This window comes from Ips typographus, linkage group LG5 (assembly GCF_016097725.1).
Source record: "Ips typographus isolate SLU linkage group LG5, UJ_Ityp_2.0, whole genome shotgun sequence".
In the NCBI taxonomy this organism is placed as follows: domain Eukaryota; kingdom Metazoa; phylum Arthropoda; class Insecta; order Coleoptera; family Curculionidae; genus Ips; species Ips typographus.
The window spans coordinates 787843-804883 of NC_138426.1; the positions used below are offsets into that span (position 1 = coordinate 787843).

Below are 17041 nucleotides of genomic sequence, written 5' to 3' on the forward strand. Positions count from 1 at the left end.
ACCATTACAAATAGTCTTAAACTCGATTTTTCAATCTTACAGCATTAAAAACAGACAGAATTTCTTATAAATGCTCCAATTTTCTGAACCGATGAGTGTAGAAGTCAATTTAATAGTGAAGAAGCTTGAAGGGACGTTTTCAAGACTATGGACAGGCTTTCAGGATGATTCAGTCAAAAACTTTGTGAAGATAGTCTTGAAAATAGATTTTTCAGACTGAAAACAGCCTTAAAGCATTAAAAACTGTCCAGATTTTTAAGAAATGCTAAAATTTTTAACACTGACGTGTCTGGAAATCAATTTAATAGTGACAAAGCTTGAAATGACATTTTAAAGCCTATCAAGATTGTAAAAATTGTTTTTTTAGTCAAAAACTTGGTGAAGATAGTCTTGAAACTCGATTTTTCAAGCTGAAAGCATTAAAACTGCTTAAAGCACTAAAAATAGTCCAGAGTTCTAAGAAAAAGGAAGTAAAAAAACTTGAAAAGCTAATCTTCATTAATCTAATGACAATATCCTGTATTTAAGACTATTTTCAAGACTAAAATATTGAAATTTGTCTTTAAATCATGAAAACTTACTTCAAATGCAAACTTTAAGATTCTGATGCCACTTTTCATTGGTTCAAAGTCACTTTCAATGCTTAATTGTGTGAATTTGTAGTTAAAAATTCTAGAAAATAGGTTTTTCATATCTTCTAAGTCAGTTTTCAATACTAAAGTTTTTCAATTTATCTGAAAATTATAACGACTGATTCCAAGGACAGTTTTGAAGCCTCTCAAGTCAGTTTTCAAATCACTTTTCAAGACAATTTGTCTGAATCCTATGAAAACTGGTTACAAAGACAATTTTTAAGCTTCTCAAGTTAGTTTTCATCGTTTCAAAGTCAATTTACTGATTTCTAAGTCAATTTTCAAGACTAAAGTCTTTAAATTTGTCCGGAAACTATGAAAACTGGCTACAAAGACATTTTTTAAGTCAATTTTTAAGTTAGGTTGGGTTGGTTTTAGGTCTTTGAACGTAATGACTCAATTATCTCGTAAACGAAGTTGTAAGCCAAAATTTGATAAGAGATACCTCTCTTTTTCAGCTACAACATGGAAATTAAAGGAAACTGTAATTTTTGATGATCTCTACTCATTTTTACAAACAAACATTTTTAGCATGTTTGGCCTCATTTCTTTCGGAAATCTTTCGGATAAAATCACGTTTAATCCAAACCAGGATTAATTTAATTATGGCTTTAATCCGATAAGCTCGTCTCGGGGATGCTATCAGGTGATTAAGAATGCAGCGGATCCGTTGAAGGATTAAATCAATGGACTCAGACCTCGCAGCAATGTAATTTCAGCTTGCCAGCCATTGTCATTTCAAATTGAAATCGGACCACTCTAATTTGGGCTTATTGTGGATTCTCCTTCGAGAAACAACTGTCTCATGGCGTTTCCACTAGAATTCTTAACCACCGCTATTTATTTAGTTTGCCATTTTCACTAAATATACTTACACAGTGGCGGCTCGTCGCCCATTATACCCTCTTGAAGCAGTGGGAACAGATGACAGTGAAGTAGAGCAATTTATACTAGAATTAGTCCTGAATTTTCATTGGAACCCAACGTTGATTCATTTATAGTGAATCCTAAAAATTCTTTACAAAATAAGAGGAAATAATTTTTGACATTTTTGAAACATAAATTAAATATCTCGGGTTCCTCAACTAGAATACACTGGAAACGAGTTAATCGTCTATTTCTGCTGAGATCTCTAATTTCTAATTTTTGTTGTGCAACAAAATTTAGAAGGCTTGTTTGGCCACTGATTGAAAACCTTATAAATTCTCTACAAATTAACATTCTTACAGGTTTTGTCCAAAATTTCACTAAAAACTAGTTAACCGTCATTTTATTGCAAATTTTATAGTTTTTTACTTTTAAAATGCTTGTGTTAAAAGGCTTATCCAGGTATTGAAAGGTTTAGAAATACTTTACAAATTAGCACACAGCTACAAGTTTTTTTTTTTGGAAATTACACTGAAACTAAATTTTCAAAATTTTGGCACAAAAAAAAATTAATATCTCGGAAACGGTTAAAATTACGGAAATTCTGCAGGATACTAAATATGCTTAGAATGACCTTCTCCGCCTAGGGAAACTTACAAAAAAATTGCATGAGACGAAAAAGAGAGAGAGTGTGCAAGAAAAGTATGGTGGTTTACTATTTTTGTCACCCTGTACGCAGTTTTTAAGATAGAATTGTTTACTCTAGACCACTGGAAGGAGGAGCTCAAAACGGTTCTTTTAAGTGGTTAAACCACCCTGAACTCCAAAAAATAACTGAGTTACAAGGTGATCAAATTTCAAACCACAGTTTCAACTGATTCAAAAATTTGTTGGATCAAACCAGTTTTTGCGAAATATCTCAAAAACGGTGAAAGTTACGAAAAATTTGCAAGAGACTAACAATGTTCCCAATCTACTTCTTAACTCAGCACCTTAAGTTTTCAGGACCGTTTTTGCTTCCAGTATACAGGGTGAGCTTAAAAATTATGGTAATTGATTGTTTTTTGTCACCCTGTACGCAATTTTTCCGTTAGAATTTTTCTGTTAACACCACTGGAAAAAGAATCACAAGACGATTAATTTGAGTGGGTAAACCACCCTGAACTCCCAAAAATAACTGAGTTACAAGGTGTTCAAATTTCAAACCACAATTTCAACTGAATTGAAAATTTGTTGTATCAAACCAGTTTTTGGAAAATAACTCGAAAACGGTGAAAGTTACGAAAAATTTGCAGGAGACCAAAAATGTTCCCAATCAATTCTTTAACTCAGAACCCTAAGTATTCAGGACCGTTTTTGCTTCCAGTAACAGGGTGTGCATGAAAAGTATGGTGATGATTGTTTTTCGTCACCCTGTACGCAATTTTTCAAATAGAATTTTTTACTCTACACCACTGGAAAGAGGAGCTCAAAACGATTCTTTAAAGTGGTTAAACTACCCTAAACTCCCAAAAATAACTGAGTTACAGGGTGTTCAAATTTCAAACCACAATTTCAACTGAATTGAAAATTTGTTGCATCAAACCAGTTTTTTGGAAAATAACTCGAAAACGGTGAAAGTTACGAAAAATTCGCATGAGACGAAAAATGTTTCCTATCAGTTCTTTAACTCAGCACCCTAAGTTTTCAGGACCGTTTTATTTCCAGTATACAGGGTGAGCTTGAAGAATATGGTAATTGATTGTTTTTTGTCACCCTGTACGCAATTTTTCAGATAGAATTTTTTGCTCAACACCACTGGAAAAAGGATCTCAAGACGGTTAATTTGAGTGGTTAAACCACCCTGAACTCCAAAAAATAACTGAATTACAAGGTGTTCAAATTTCAAACCACAATTTCAACTGAATTGAAAATTTGTTGCATCAAACCAGTTTTTGGAAAATAACTCGAAAACGGTGAAAGTTACAAAAAATTTGTAAGAGAGCAAAAATGTTTGTAAAGAACTGGTAATCTAACCTTTGGAAGTTTGCATGAGACGAAAAATGTTCCCAATCTACTTCTTAACTCAACACCTTAAGTTTTCAGGACCGTTTTTCTTCCAGTATACAGGGTGAGCAAGAAAATTATGGTGGTTCACTATTTTTGTCATCCTGTACTCAATTTTTCAGATACAAATTTTTGCTCAACAAAACTGGAAAAAGGATCTCAAGACGGTTAATTTGAGTGGTTCAACCTCACTGAACTCCCAAAAATAACCAAGTTACAGGGTGCTGAAATTTCAAACCACAATTTCAACTGAATTGAAAATTTGTTGCATCAAACCAGTTTTTGGAAAATAACTCGAAAACGATGAAATTTACGAAAAATTTGCGAGAGACCAAGAATGTTTCCAATAGACTTCTTAATTCAGCACCGTAAGTTTGCAGGACCGTTTTTGCTTCCAGTAGACAGGGTGTGCATGAAAATATAGTGATTGATTGTTTTTTGTCACCCTGTACGCAATTTTTCAGATACAATTTTTTACTCTACACCACTGGAAGGAGGAGCTCAAAAGGGTTCTTTTAAGTGGTTAAACCACCCTAAACTCTCAAAAATAACTGAGTTACAGGGTGTTCAAATTTCAAACCACAATTTCAACTGATTCAAAAATTTGTTGCATCAAACCAGTTTTTGCTAAATAACTCAGAAACGTTTGAAAGAAAGAAAAATTTGGAAGAGAGCAAAAATGTTCGTAAAGAAATGCTAAACTCATCCCTGGAAGTTTCATAGTTTGTCAGTGCCGCTACTATCCAGGGGGTGCATGAAAAGGATAGCCATGACAGAAAAATGATATCTTTCAAGCAAGACAGAAAAATAAGGAGGAAGACAGACGAGAAAAACAGAAATTGTTTCCGTAAAGGGCAAAAAAAGGTAAAAAAACTGGCAACTACAGTGACTGTTGAGGAAGTTGAATAACAAATATAATGGTAAAGTATAGTATAGTGCGTTCAAAATGCCAAAAGCCACAAAAGTATAATAAAACAGTCTATATATTTTGAGATCAGTGAATTGCGCACACTCTGGCCTACACAGTGACCCAAAAAGTACTACATAAAAGTGTTTAATTTTTGAGAAAATTTACGTTCAAATTGTCAAAAGTTCCAAAATTGAAACGGGACACTCTGTATATTCCGAATTCAGTTTCTTTCGCTTTTTTTTACGCAATTTTTATTCCTTGCACTTTTTCCCCATCTCTACTAGTTTAGGAGATATTTTACAAAACACACACGTCAAACCTGTCATATTTTTTATTACCATAGACCTCTCAATTTTCACTCGCAGACTTTATATTTGAAGTAACAATATCTCAGCAGGTTTTTGAGGTACACTAACGTTAAACTACTCAAAATATCCGTCTTTTTCTCTATCCAGTGGTGTCCTCCAAAAAAACCTTAGCAGTCTCTATTATACAGAGTGAGCCAAAAAAGTGAGGGTTGTTAAAGTTTGCTCACACTGTATGCAGTTTCTATGGGAATTTGTCGGTTTAAAGTCCGGATTCAGTTTCTTTGACTTTTTCTAAGCAATTTTTACCCTTTTCACTTTTCCCATATCTCTACTAGTTTATTAGATAGTCCACAAAACTGATTTTGGAGACCAGAAACCTAATTTTCTTGAAAAAGTACCTCAAAATTTTGACCGGCAGAATCTCAGCAGATTTTTGAGCTACAACAACGGTAAATTACTCAAAAAGTCCGGTTTTTTTCTCCTCTTTCCAGTAGTGTTCTCCAAAAATTACCTTAGCAGTCTCTGTTATACAGAGTGAGCCAAAAAAGTGAATGTTGTTAAAGTTTGGCCATCCTGTATGCAGTTTCCATGGGAATTTGTCGGTATAAATTACGGATTCAGTTTCTTGGACTTTTTCTAACCAATTTTTATGCTTTGCTTTTTTTACGTACCTCTACTAGTTTAGAAGATATTTTACAAAACACACACGTCAAACCTGTCATATTTTTTATTATCAAAGACCACTCAATTTTCATTCACACACTCAAGATTTGAAGTAACAATATCTCAGCATGTTTTTGAGGTACACTAACGTTAAACTACTTAAAATATTCGTCTTTTTCTCCTCTATCCAGTGGTGTCGTCCAAAAAAACCTTAGCGTTCTAGTTATACAGAGTGAGCCAAAAAAGTGAGGGTTGTTAAAGTTTGGTCACCTTGTATGCAGTTTCCATGGGAATTTGTCGGTTTAAATTCCGGATTCAGTTTTTTTGACTTTTTTTGCGCAATTTCTATCATGTGCACTTTTTCCGTATCTCTACTAGTTTAGGAGATATTCCACAAAACACATTTTGTTAAAGAGAAACCCCATTTTCTTGAAAAAGTACCTCAAAACTTTAACCGGAAGTATTTCAGCGAGTTTTTGAGATACAGCAACGGTAAATCATTAAAAGAATCCGTTTTTTTCTCCTCTTTCCAATGGTATCCTCCAAAATTACCTTAGCAGTCTCTGTTATACAGGGTGAGCCAAAAAACTGAAGGTTGTTAGAGTTTGTCCTGCAGTTTCAGTGGAAATTTGTCGGTTTAAAAAGTTTCTGTATATTTTTAGATCAGTAGACTGCGCTCATTTGGGGCTACACAGTGACCCAAAAAGTGCTATACAAAGAGTGTCTAGTTTCCGAGATATTTTAGATTAAAACGGGCCTGAAAAGTGATATTACCGTGTTTAGTCCGCCAAAAGTCTCAAGAAATTCAAATGGGACACTCAGTATATTAATTATTATATCAAAGGATTGCGCACTCAGAGCTACACAGTGACCCAAAAAATAGCACTAAATAAAAATGTGTTCAAAGTGACAAATGTCAGGAAACACAAATGGGCACCCTGTATTTTTCAGCACACCCAGAGCTACACAGTGGCCCAAAAAATGTTTAATTTCTGAGATATTTGAAGCAAATAGGAAAAGAACTAAAAATAGCCGGTTAACTTCATCTAGAGTGCTTTTAATGTGTTTTTACCAGGTTCCCTACCATCATAAAACTTCTTAATATTCAATGTAGCGTTCTGATTAAAGCAAATGCATTGTGTACAATTTGCCCATTTCTGAAACAACGGTTATAAACAGTATAATTAGCACAAATGTTTTATTTTATGGAAATCGCTACGAAACCGTATTAAACAATCCGTATTGTTTACTCGGACATTTTAAACGAGCGTTTAAAATTTAATGAACGTTTATGCCTCGAATTCGCCTTTAAAATATAACGAGAGAAAACAAATTATTCTTTTCCTCTTTGCCAAATGTTCAGTTGCCCAAGCATATCTAATTAGCCAATTAATTTAATAAGGAAGCTAAATCATTACGAACGAAGAATAAAAGGGCGTTTTGGTTACGTTGAAATGGTTTTATTCGACTTTGGTTTGATCGCAATGGACGATTTCAGTCCGATTCCAAATCCGCAAATCCACGGTGAATTCTTGGAAAAGGTCGTTCAGTTGTTATTTAAGAATGTCGTCTTTACGACAAGACAGGATAAAGTGATTTTGTGGAAAACTCCGGATGAGTTAGGGCAAGAGTTTGATTTTAGCTTGCCGCAAATCGGAGAAAGTCACGAGAAATTGTTGCAAATTATGAAGAACGTCATGAAGTTCAGTGTGAAAACTGGACATCCCTATTTTGTCAATCAACTGTTTTCTGGGTAAGTTTTTTTTTTAAAGGCTTGTCTTTAACTTTTTGAATCAGCGTAACGTGTTGGGTGAGAAACTTAATTTTTAGCTCAAATTGTAGCCCTTTAAAATGATATATTTACTTAATAAAATTGGTTAAAGGGTCATTGTGCTACAGCCCTTCAAACTTGGTACAACAAATCAAGAGTCAAGTTTTCAAGAACCGAACTTTGAATTGTCCTAACTCGGAAATTCCGAAGGGCTACAAACTTAATTTTATTTCCAGTTTGTAGCCTTTTTCAAGCCCTTTCAGACGGTATATTCATATAAGCAAATCGGTTATTTTGTAAAGGTACTACAGCCCTTCAAACGCTTTGAAGCAAAGCCAGAAAGGTGTTTCAAGAATTAAACAATAATATATCTTGGACGGTTTCTATAAATTGCTTTCAAGTGTTTTTGATAGTTTTACTGTCGCTTTGACAGAATTTTGACACTTGTCAGTGTAACGACAGATCAACTAACGCTCCTATGTCAGAACTGTCATAGTTGTTACCGTAGGCCTATAAAATGATTGTAATTTAATGTTTATGTGATTCATCCACTAGCGTTTTTTATTGTTTCATTGTTCTTTCAGTGGGAATTTGTTGGTTTAAATACCGGATTCAGTTTATTTGATCTTTTTTACGCTATTTTTATCCTCTACACTTTTTCCGTATCTCTACTAGTTTAGGAGATATTTCTCAAACACATTTTGCTGACCCGAAGCCCCATTTTCTTGAAAAAGTGCCTCAAAACTTCAAACGGCAGTATTTCAGCGAGTTTTTGAGATTCAGCGACGGCAAACCACTAAAAGAATCCGTTTTTTTCTCCTTTTTCCTGTAATTGCTTCCAAAAAGTGCTCAGCAGTCTCTGTTATACACAGTGATCCTAAAAGTGGAGGTTGTAAGAAACTGGTCACCCTGTATGCAGTTTCAGTGCGAATTTGTTGGTTTAAATACCGGAATCGATTTATTTGACCTTTTTTACGCTAATTCCATCCTCTTCACTTTTTCCGTATCTCTACTAGTTTAGGAGATATTTCACCAAACACATTTTGATGACCAGAAACCCCACTTTCATGAAAAAGTGCCTCAAAACTTCAAACGGCAGTATTTCAGCGAGTTTTTTAGATTCAGTGACAGTAAACCACTAAAAAAATACGTTTTTTTCTCCTCTTTCCCGTGGTGTCCTCCAAAACATGCTCAGCATTCTCTGTTATACAGAGTGATCCAAAAAGTGGAGGCTGTAAGAAATTGATCACCCTGTATGCAATTTCAAAGTGAATTTGTTGGTTTAAATACCGGATTCGATTTACTTGAACTTTTCTACGCTATTTCTATACTTTTCACTTTTTCCGTATCTTTACTAGTTTAGGAGATATTTTACAAAACATATTTTGGTGACCAGAAACCCCATTTTCTTCAAAAAGTGCCTCAAAACCTCAAACGGCAGAATTTCAGCCAGTTTTTGAGATTCATCGACAGCAAACCACTAAAAAAATCCGTTTTTTTTCTCCTCTTTCCTGTGTTGCCCTCCAAAAAATGCTCAGCAGAGTCTGTTATACAGAGTGATCCAAAAAGTGGAGGTTGTAAGAAATTGGTCACCCTGTAGGCAGTTTCAGAAGGAATTGGTTGGTTTAAATACCGGATTCAGTTTATATGACTTTTTCTACGCTATTTTTATCCTCTACACTTTTTCCGTATCTCTACTAGTTTAGGAGATATTTCACCAAACACATTTTGGTGACCAGAAACCCCATTTTCATGAGAAAGTGCCTCAAAACCTCAAACGGCAGTATTTCAGCGAGTTTTAGAGATTCAGCGACGGCAAACCACTAAAAATATTTGTTTTTTTCTCCTCTTTCGTGTGGTGTCTTCCAAAAAATGCTCAGCAGTCTCTGTTATACAGAGTGATCCAAAAAGTAGAGGTTGTAAGAAATTGGTCACCCTGTAGGCAGTTTCAGAAGGAATTGGTTGGTTTAAATACCGGATTTAGTTTATATGACTTTTTCTACGCTGTTTTTATTTTTTACACTTTTTTGTACTCTACTAGTCTAAGAGATATTCCACAAACCACATTTTGGTGACCAGAAACCCCATTTTCTTGAAAAAGTGCCTCAAAACTTCAAACGGCAGCATTTCAGCGAGTTTTTTAGATTCAGTGACGGTAAACCACTAAAAAAATACGTTTTTTTCTCCTCCTTCCTGTGGTGTCCTCCAAAAAATCTGTGTTATACAGAGTGATCCAAAAAGTGGAGGTTGTAAGATCACCCTGTATGCAGTTTCAGTAGGAATTGGTTGGTTTAAATACCGGATTCAGTTTGTTTGACCTTTTTTACGCTATTTTTGTCCTTTACACTTTTTCCGTATCTCTACTAGTTTAGGAGATATTTCACCAAACACATTTTGGTGACCAGAAACCTCATTTTCTTCAAAAAGTGCCTCAAAACTTCAAACGGCAGTATTTCAGCGAGTTTTTGAGATTCAGCGACGGCAAACCACTAAAAGAATCCGTTTTTTTTCTCCTTTTTCCTGTAATTGCTTCCAAAAAGTGCTCAGCAGTCTCTGTTATACACAGTGATCCTAAAAGTGGAGGTTGTAAGAAACTGGTCACCCTGTATGCAGTTTCAGTGCGAATTTGTTGGTTTAAATACCGGAATCGATTTATTTGACCTTTTTTACGCTATTTCCATCCTCTTCACTTTTTCCGTATCTCTACTAGTTTAGGAGATATTTCACCAAACACATTTTGATGACCAGAAACCCCATTTTCATGAAAAAGTGCCTCAAAACTTCAAACGGCAGTATTTCAGCGAGTTTTTGAGATTCAGCGACAGCAAACCACTAAAAAAATCCATTTTTTTCTCCTCTTTCCTGTAATAGCCTCCAAAAAGTGCTCAGCAGTCTCTGTTATACAGAGTGATCCTAAAAGTGGAGGTTGTAAGAAATTGGTCATCCTGTATGCAGTTTCAGAGGGAATTTGTTGGTTTAAATAGCGGATTGAGTTTACTTGACCTTTTCTACGCTATTTTTAAACTTTAAACTTTTTCCTTATCTTTACTAGTTTAGGAGATATTTTACAAAACACATTTTGGTGACCAGAAACCCCATTTTCTTGAAAAAGTGCCTCAAAACCTCAAACGGCAGTATTTCAGCGAGTTTTAGAGATTCAGCGACGGCAAACCACTGAAAATATTTGTTTTTTTTTTCCTCTTTCCTGTGGTGTCTTCCAAAAAATGCTCAGCAGTCTCTGTTATACAGAGTGATCCAAAAAGTGGAGGTTGTAAGAAATTGGTCACCCTGTAGGCAGTTTCAGAAGGAATTGGTTGGTTTAAATACCGGATTCAGTTTATATGACTTTTTCTACGCTATTTTTATCCTTTACACTTTTTCCGTATCTCTACTAGTTTAGGAGATATTTCACCAAACACATTTTGGTGACCAGAAACCCCATTTTCATGAGAAAGTGCCTCAAAACTTCAAACGGCAGTATTTCAGCGAGTTTTTTAGATTCAGTGACGGTAAACCACTAAAAAAATACGTTTTTTTTCTCCTCTATCCTGTGGTGTCCTCCAAAACATGCTCAGCATTCTCTGTTATACAGAGTGATCCAAAAAGTGGAGGTTGTAAGAAATTGATCACACTGTATGCAATTTCAAAGTGAATTTGTTGGTTTAAATACCGGATTCGATTTATTTGACCTTTTCTACGCTATTTTTGAACTTTAAACTTTTTCCGTATCTTTACTAGTTTAGGAGATATTTTACAAAACACATTTTGGTGACCAGAAACCTCATTTTCTTGAAAAAGTGCCTCAAAACCTCAAACGGCAGTATTTCAGCCAGTTTTTGAGATTCAGCGACAGCAAACCACTAAAAAAATCCGTTTTTTTTTCTCCTCTTTCCTGTGTTGCCCTCCAAAAAATGCTCAGCAGAGTCTGTTATACAGAGTGATCCAAAAAGTGGAGGTTGTAAGAAATTTGTTACCCTGTACGCAGTTTCAGTGGGAATTTGTTGGTTTAATTATCGGATTCAGTTCATTTCACCTTTTTTACGCTATTTTTATCCTCTACACTTTTTCCGTATCTCTACTAGTTTAGGAGATATTCCGCAAAACACATTTTTGTGACCAGAAACCCCATTTTCTTGAAAAAGTGCTTCAAAACCTCAAACGGCAGTATTTCAACGAGTTTTTGAGTTTCGACGACCGCAAACCACTAAAAAAATCCATTTTTTTCTCCTCCTCCCTGTGGTGTCCTCCAAAAAGTGCTCAGCAGTCTCTGTTATACAGAGTGATCCAAAAAGTGGAGGTTGTCAGAAATTTGTTACCCTGTATGCAGTTTCAGTAGGAATTGGTTGGTTTAAATACTGGATTCAGTTTGTTTGACCCTTTTTACGCTATTTTTATCCTCCACACTTTTTCCGTATCTTTACTAGTTTAGGAGATATCCCACAAAACACATTTTGGTGACCAGAAACCCGTTTTCTTGAAAAAGTGCCTCAAAACCTCAAACGGCAGTATTTCAGCGAGTTTTTGAGATTCAGCGACAGCAAACCACTAAAAAAATCCGTTTTTTTCTCCTCTTTCCTGTGTTGCCCTCCAAAAAATGCTCAGCAGAGTCTGTTATACAGAGTGATCCAAAAAGTGGAGGTTGTAAGAAATTGGTCACCCTGTAGGCAGTTTCAGAAGGAATTGGTTGGTTTAAATACCGGATTCAGTTTATATGACTTTTTCTACGCTATTTTTATCCTCTACACTTTTTCCGTATCTCTACTAGTTTAGGAGATATTTCACCAAACACATTTTGGTGACCAGAAACCCTATTTTCATGAGAAAGTGCCTCAAAACCTCAAACGGCAGTATTTCAGCGAGTTTTAGAGATTCAGCGACGGCAAACCACTAAAAATATTTGTTTTTTTCTCATCTTTCCTGTGGTGTCTTCCAAAAAATGCTCAGCAGTCTCTGTTATACAGAGTGATCCAAAAAGTGGAGGTTGTAAGAAATTGGTCACCCTGTATGCAGTTTCAAAGTGAATTTGTTTGTTTAAATACCGGATTCAGTATATTTGACCTTTTTTACGCTATTTTTATTCTTTACACTTTTTCCGTATCTCTACTAGTTTAGGAGATATTCCACAAAACACATTTTGGGGACTAGAAACCAAATTTCCCAGAAAAAGTATCTCAACATTTTAACCGGCAATATCTCATTTAGTTTTTGAGATACAGCAACGGTAAGGCACTCAAAAAAATCCCCTTTTTTTCCTCTTTCTAGTGGTGTCCCACCTTATCGGCCTATGTTATACAGGGAGAGCCAAGAAAATTGGAGCTGATTAGAGTTTGGTCTACAGTTTACACTGGCCGATATTTTAGGTCAGAATCGAGGTTGAATCAAGTTATTGAGATGACCATTTATCTATTTTTTCATGAAAAAAGTCCTACTAATGCTTTTATTTTCTATGCACAGCTCCATCTAGCGGTGACTTGTGGAACTAACAAATTGATTATACTGCAAAGCTCAAGAAACGAACTTTACCAATACTTATCTCAACATTGCAAAATTGCTGAATTAATTATCAAAACTATGGAATTTCAAACACCCTGTACAAATGCACATTCTCAGTTGTATGTTATAACTGTGTCAAATTTAATAAATCAAATATTTTTTCTAATGTACAACTTTAGTATAAATCTAGTAATAAACATTTCAGGTACAAATTCTGGGTGCAAATTAAATAAATTGATTACACTGGCCGACACAATTTTTGTAACACCAGTCAGACCATTAATTTCACAATGCTTATGCCTTTCTAGTAATAGAAAAAAATCCCATAAAGTCCTAGAACGTCCACTTTTTTCAATGGCTTCATTAAACCTTTTGATGTTGGCCAGTAATAGCCGTGTTTGAGTTGAAGCCCCGCATGAAGTAGCAGAGCAAATATGACGAACCCCCATTTGCACAGTCATACTTTAAGCCAAGATTAAGTTAAGGGTGGTTCACACTGTGACAATACAGGTGAAAAAATGACAGCCTGAATCAAACTTAACTTAGGCGCGGCTTAAAATACGACGGTAGGCGTGTTCGGCAGAGTCGGTACAACGCGTTCATCTAGAATTACAAAGTCGTAACTGCCAAAATGAAACTGTAAAAAATAATTGCTTTTTTGGGATTAACACAACGGATATTACTTATTTACCAAGAGGAAATATTCGTATGTAGTTACTGTTTTTTTTTTAAATATTTTTAGTATTATATACAAAAGAGCGTTCTTCCAAAAGGAGTTTATATGCATATACGACTTTGTAATTCTAGATGAACAAACGGTAGAAAAGATAAAAAAAAAGATAGGTAGAAAAAGAGTTTTTCCCTTGTATTGGTATCTATTAATCTAAAATCACTGATGGTCGGCCGGAGAGGAGTGCATTTCAACCTGGATCTCAAAATGTTAAGTATGAGCCTCTTGTGGATCCAAAAAATGTTCTTTTGCCTCCTCTTCATATAAAACTCGGACTGATAAAAAACTTTGTGAAGGCTATGAATAAAGATGGTAAAGGATTTAAGTACCTGAGACAAGTGTTTCCTCAGTTAAGTGACGCCAAATTAAAAGAAGGTATTTTTATTGAACCGCAAACTAGAAAATTGATGGGAGATGTTCAATTTCACGGAAAATCTCACCTTAGAAGAATTGAGAGCGTGGAACTCATTTGTAAGAGTGGTGAAGGGATTTTTAGGTAACAATAAGGATCAAAATTATGAACAAATAGTTGAGGAACTTTTGGAATCTTACAATTTGCTTGGTTGTCGAATGTCTTTAAAAATTCACTTTCTTCATTCCCGTCTATCATTTTTTCCGGAGAATTTGGGCGCTGTTAGCGACGAGCAAGGTGAAAGGTTCCATCAGGACATCAGGACAATGGAAACAAGGTACCAAGGACGATGGGATGAAGCCATGATGGGTGACTATTGCTGGTTTTTGAAGAGAGAAGACGTCGCCCCACACAAAAGAAAAAAATAGAACTATTTGGTGTGTTTCAAATAACTTTTTTGAATATTTGTATTGTTATTAGATTTCAACTTATTATTAAGTAGATACAGTCGCTATAGAGATTTAAATTACTTGTAAAATATATTTTGTGATAAATAACATATGCATTATAATACCGTTCTACGCTTGTGGTTTGTTTAACGTAACAAGAAAACCTTACGTGCTACAAGTTTTTTTTTTGCTGTTTTCAATTCATATTGGTCCATTTTACCATTCTATGCTATTCAGCTTTTTGTTACAAAAAAAAATAATTTTTTTGTCGACCAGTGTTATTAGAGCTTTAGTTAAAGCTACTGGCCTATTATGTTATATAAACTGACAATTATTGACGTATTTAGTTTTTCTTTATAGTCCAGTAGATCAGGTGTAATACTCTGTTTTTCATTCTAATTTCAGTTACTGAAAGTATTTCTGTTTTTTGTGTAGTATTTGCGTAAATTACAAAGTAAAACACTGTTTTTGTAGGTTAGATCCTTACGGACTAGCTGGACAATGGCTAACTGATGCCTTAAATTCAGTAATCTATACCTACGAAGTAGCCCCGGTATTCACGTTAATGGAACAGAAGGTAATTGAAGAAATGTGCAAAATTATTGGACCAAAATGGTCCGATGGAATATTTTGTCCTGGTGGATCATTCGGGAACGGAAGCGCCATGAATCTAGCTCGATTCAATAAATTCCCTGATATTAAGGTAAATATGTAATACAGAGTGTCCCATTGTCTTCAATACGAAAGACTAAACTGGGAAAACTTTCAACACCCTGTAGCTCAGAAACAAACCGTTCAATGACAGTTTAAGACGTTAAATTTGACAGTTATGACAGTGTGGCAGCAGCGAGATATTACTAAATTCAAAAGAGTTGTACCCTGAATTTATACCTCAATAGAGCCCCAAATTTGAAATTTATAAGGCTAAGTGACACTTTCATATACGTCACCTGACAGTTGTCAACTGTCATTGTACCGTTGTTATTGGTAAATCTGGAATTAAATTTGAGAGTGGTGAGGTTAAATGACAATTTAAGTCGTTAAACTTGACAGTTTGACACTTCACAGCGTGGCTTATAGTCAGGTAACACTTGCAGTGGGATGAAACTATCAAACACAAAACACTTGTACCAAATTTGACATTTGTGACACTTTAATATATTTTCTTACGTCGACAGCTGTCAACGGTCAAATAACTCACTCAGCATTAAAATACACCTGCAATACGTACATTAGTGGTATTTCTGTAACAAATCGAATTGCAAGTTGCATTTATAGCTCCATAGAGTTACATTTAACAGTTGTGACGTGAACCGACACTCATCACCTGACAGCTGTCAAAAATCACGCAGCTGTGACGCAAAATTACCAATCTAAAAAGTGACGTGAGCGTTTCTTAACGTGAGAATTGACAAATATGGTTTCATGAAGATGTAAACTCAACTTACAGGGTGGTTTCTCCAAGAAACACATCTATTTAGCATTTCATACCTTCAAGTCACTGGTGAGTAAGTTTTGACAGTTACGACAGCTGTCACGTGACGTAGGAAAAGTCTAAAAGTGTTTCTGAATGTTAGAACTGTCGAATTTGACTCCATGGAGCTGTAAACTCAACTTACAGTGCATTTCCTCCAAGAAACACTTCTATTTAGCATTTTATACCTTCAGGTCATTGGTGAGTGAGTTTTGACAGTTACGGCAGCTGTCACGTAACGTAAGAAAAGTATAAAACTGTACCTTAACATCAGAACTGTCAAATTTGACTCCATGGAGCTGTAAACTCAACTTACAGTGCATTTCCTTCAAGAAACACTTGTATTTAGCATTTCATACCTTCAGGTGACTAGTGAGTGAGTTTTGACAGTTACGACAGCTGTCACGTGACATGATAAAAGTATAAAAGTGTCCCTTAACGTCGGAACTGTCAAGTTTGGCTTCATGGAGCTGTAAAGACTACTTACAGGGTGGTTTCTCTAAGAAACACATCTTTTTAGCATTTCATACCTTCAGGTCACTACTGAGTGAGTTTTGACAGTTACGACAGCTGGCACGTGACGTAAAGAAAGTATAAAACTGTACCTTAACGTCAGAACTGTCAAATTTGACTCCATGGAGATGTAAACTGAACTTACAGTGCATTTCCTTCAAGAAACACTTCTATTTAGCATTTCATACCTTCAGGTGACTAGTGAGTGAGTTTTGACAGTTACGACAGCTGTCACGTGACATGATAAATGTATAAAAGTGTCCCTTAACGTCGGAACTGTCAAGTTTGGCTTCATGGAGCTGTAAAGACTACTTACAGGGTGGTTTCTCTAAGAAACACATCTTTTTAGCATTTTATACTTTCAGGTCACTGGTGAGTGAGTTTTGACAGTTACGACAGTTGTCACGTCACGTAAGGAACATATAAAACTGAATCTTAACGTCAGAAGTGTCAAATTTTACTCCATGGAGCTGTAAACTCAACTTACAGTGCATTTCCTCTAAGAATCACTTCTATTTAGCATTTTATACCTTCAGGTCACGGGTGAGTGAGTTTTGACAGTTATGACCGCTGTCACGTGACGTAGGAAAAGTCTAAGAGTGTTTCTGAATGTTAGAACTGTCGAATTTGACTCCATGGAGCTGTAAACTCAACTTACAGTGCATTTCCTCTAAGAAACACTTCTATTTAGCATTTCATACCTTCAGGTCACTAGTGAGTGAGTTTTGACAGTTACGACAGTTGTCACGTGACGTAAGAAACGAATAAAACTGTACTTTAACGTCAGAACTGTAAAATTTGATTTCATGGAGCTGTAAAGACTACTTACAGTG

At 35.4% G+C, this 17041-nt stretch overlaps 1 protein-coding gene across 2 annotated transcripts in view; it reads left to right on the forward strand.

The window, feature by feature from the left end:
- Positions 1-17041, forward strand: part of LOC145729203 (glutamate decarboxylase 1-like) — a 122709-nt gene that overhangs the window by 90781 nt on the left and 14887 nt on the right. Inside the window, exons 1-2 of one of the 2 annotated variants that reach the window (XM_081979872.1) lie at positions 6797-7179; positions 14696-14924. In XM_081979872.1, the coding sequence (XP_081835998.1) occupies positions 6881-7179; positions 14696-14924 (528 nt within the window). In that variant the 5' untranslated portion in view covers positions 6797-6880. Of the gene's footprint in view, positions 1-6796; positions 7180-14695; positions 14925-17041 lie in introns of those variants that run through there. The other variant, XM_081979873.1, reaches the window with a different exon arrangement.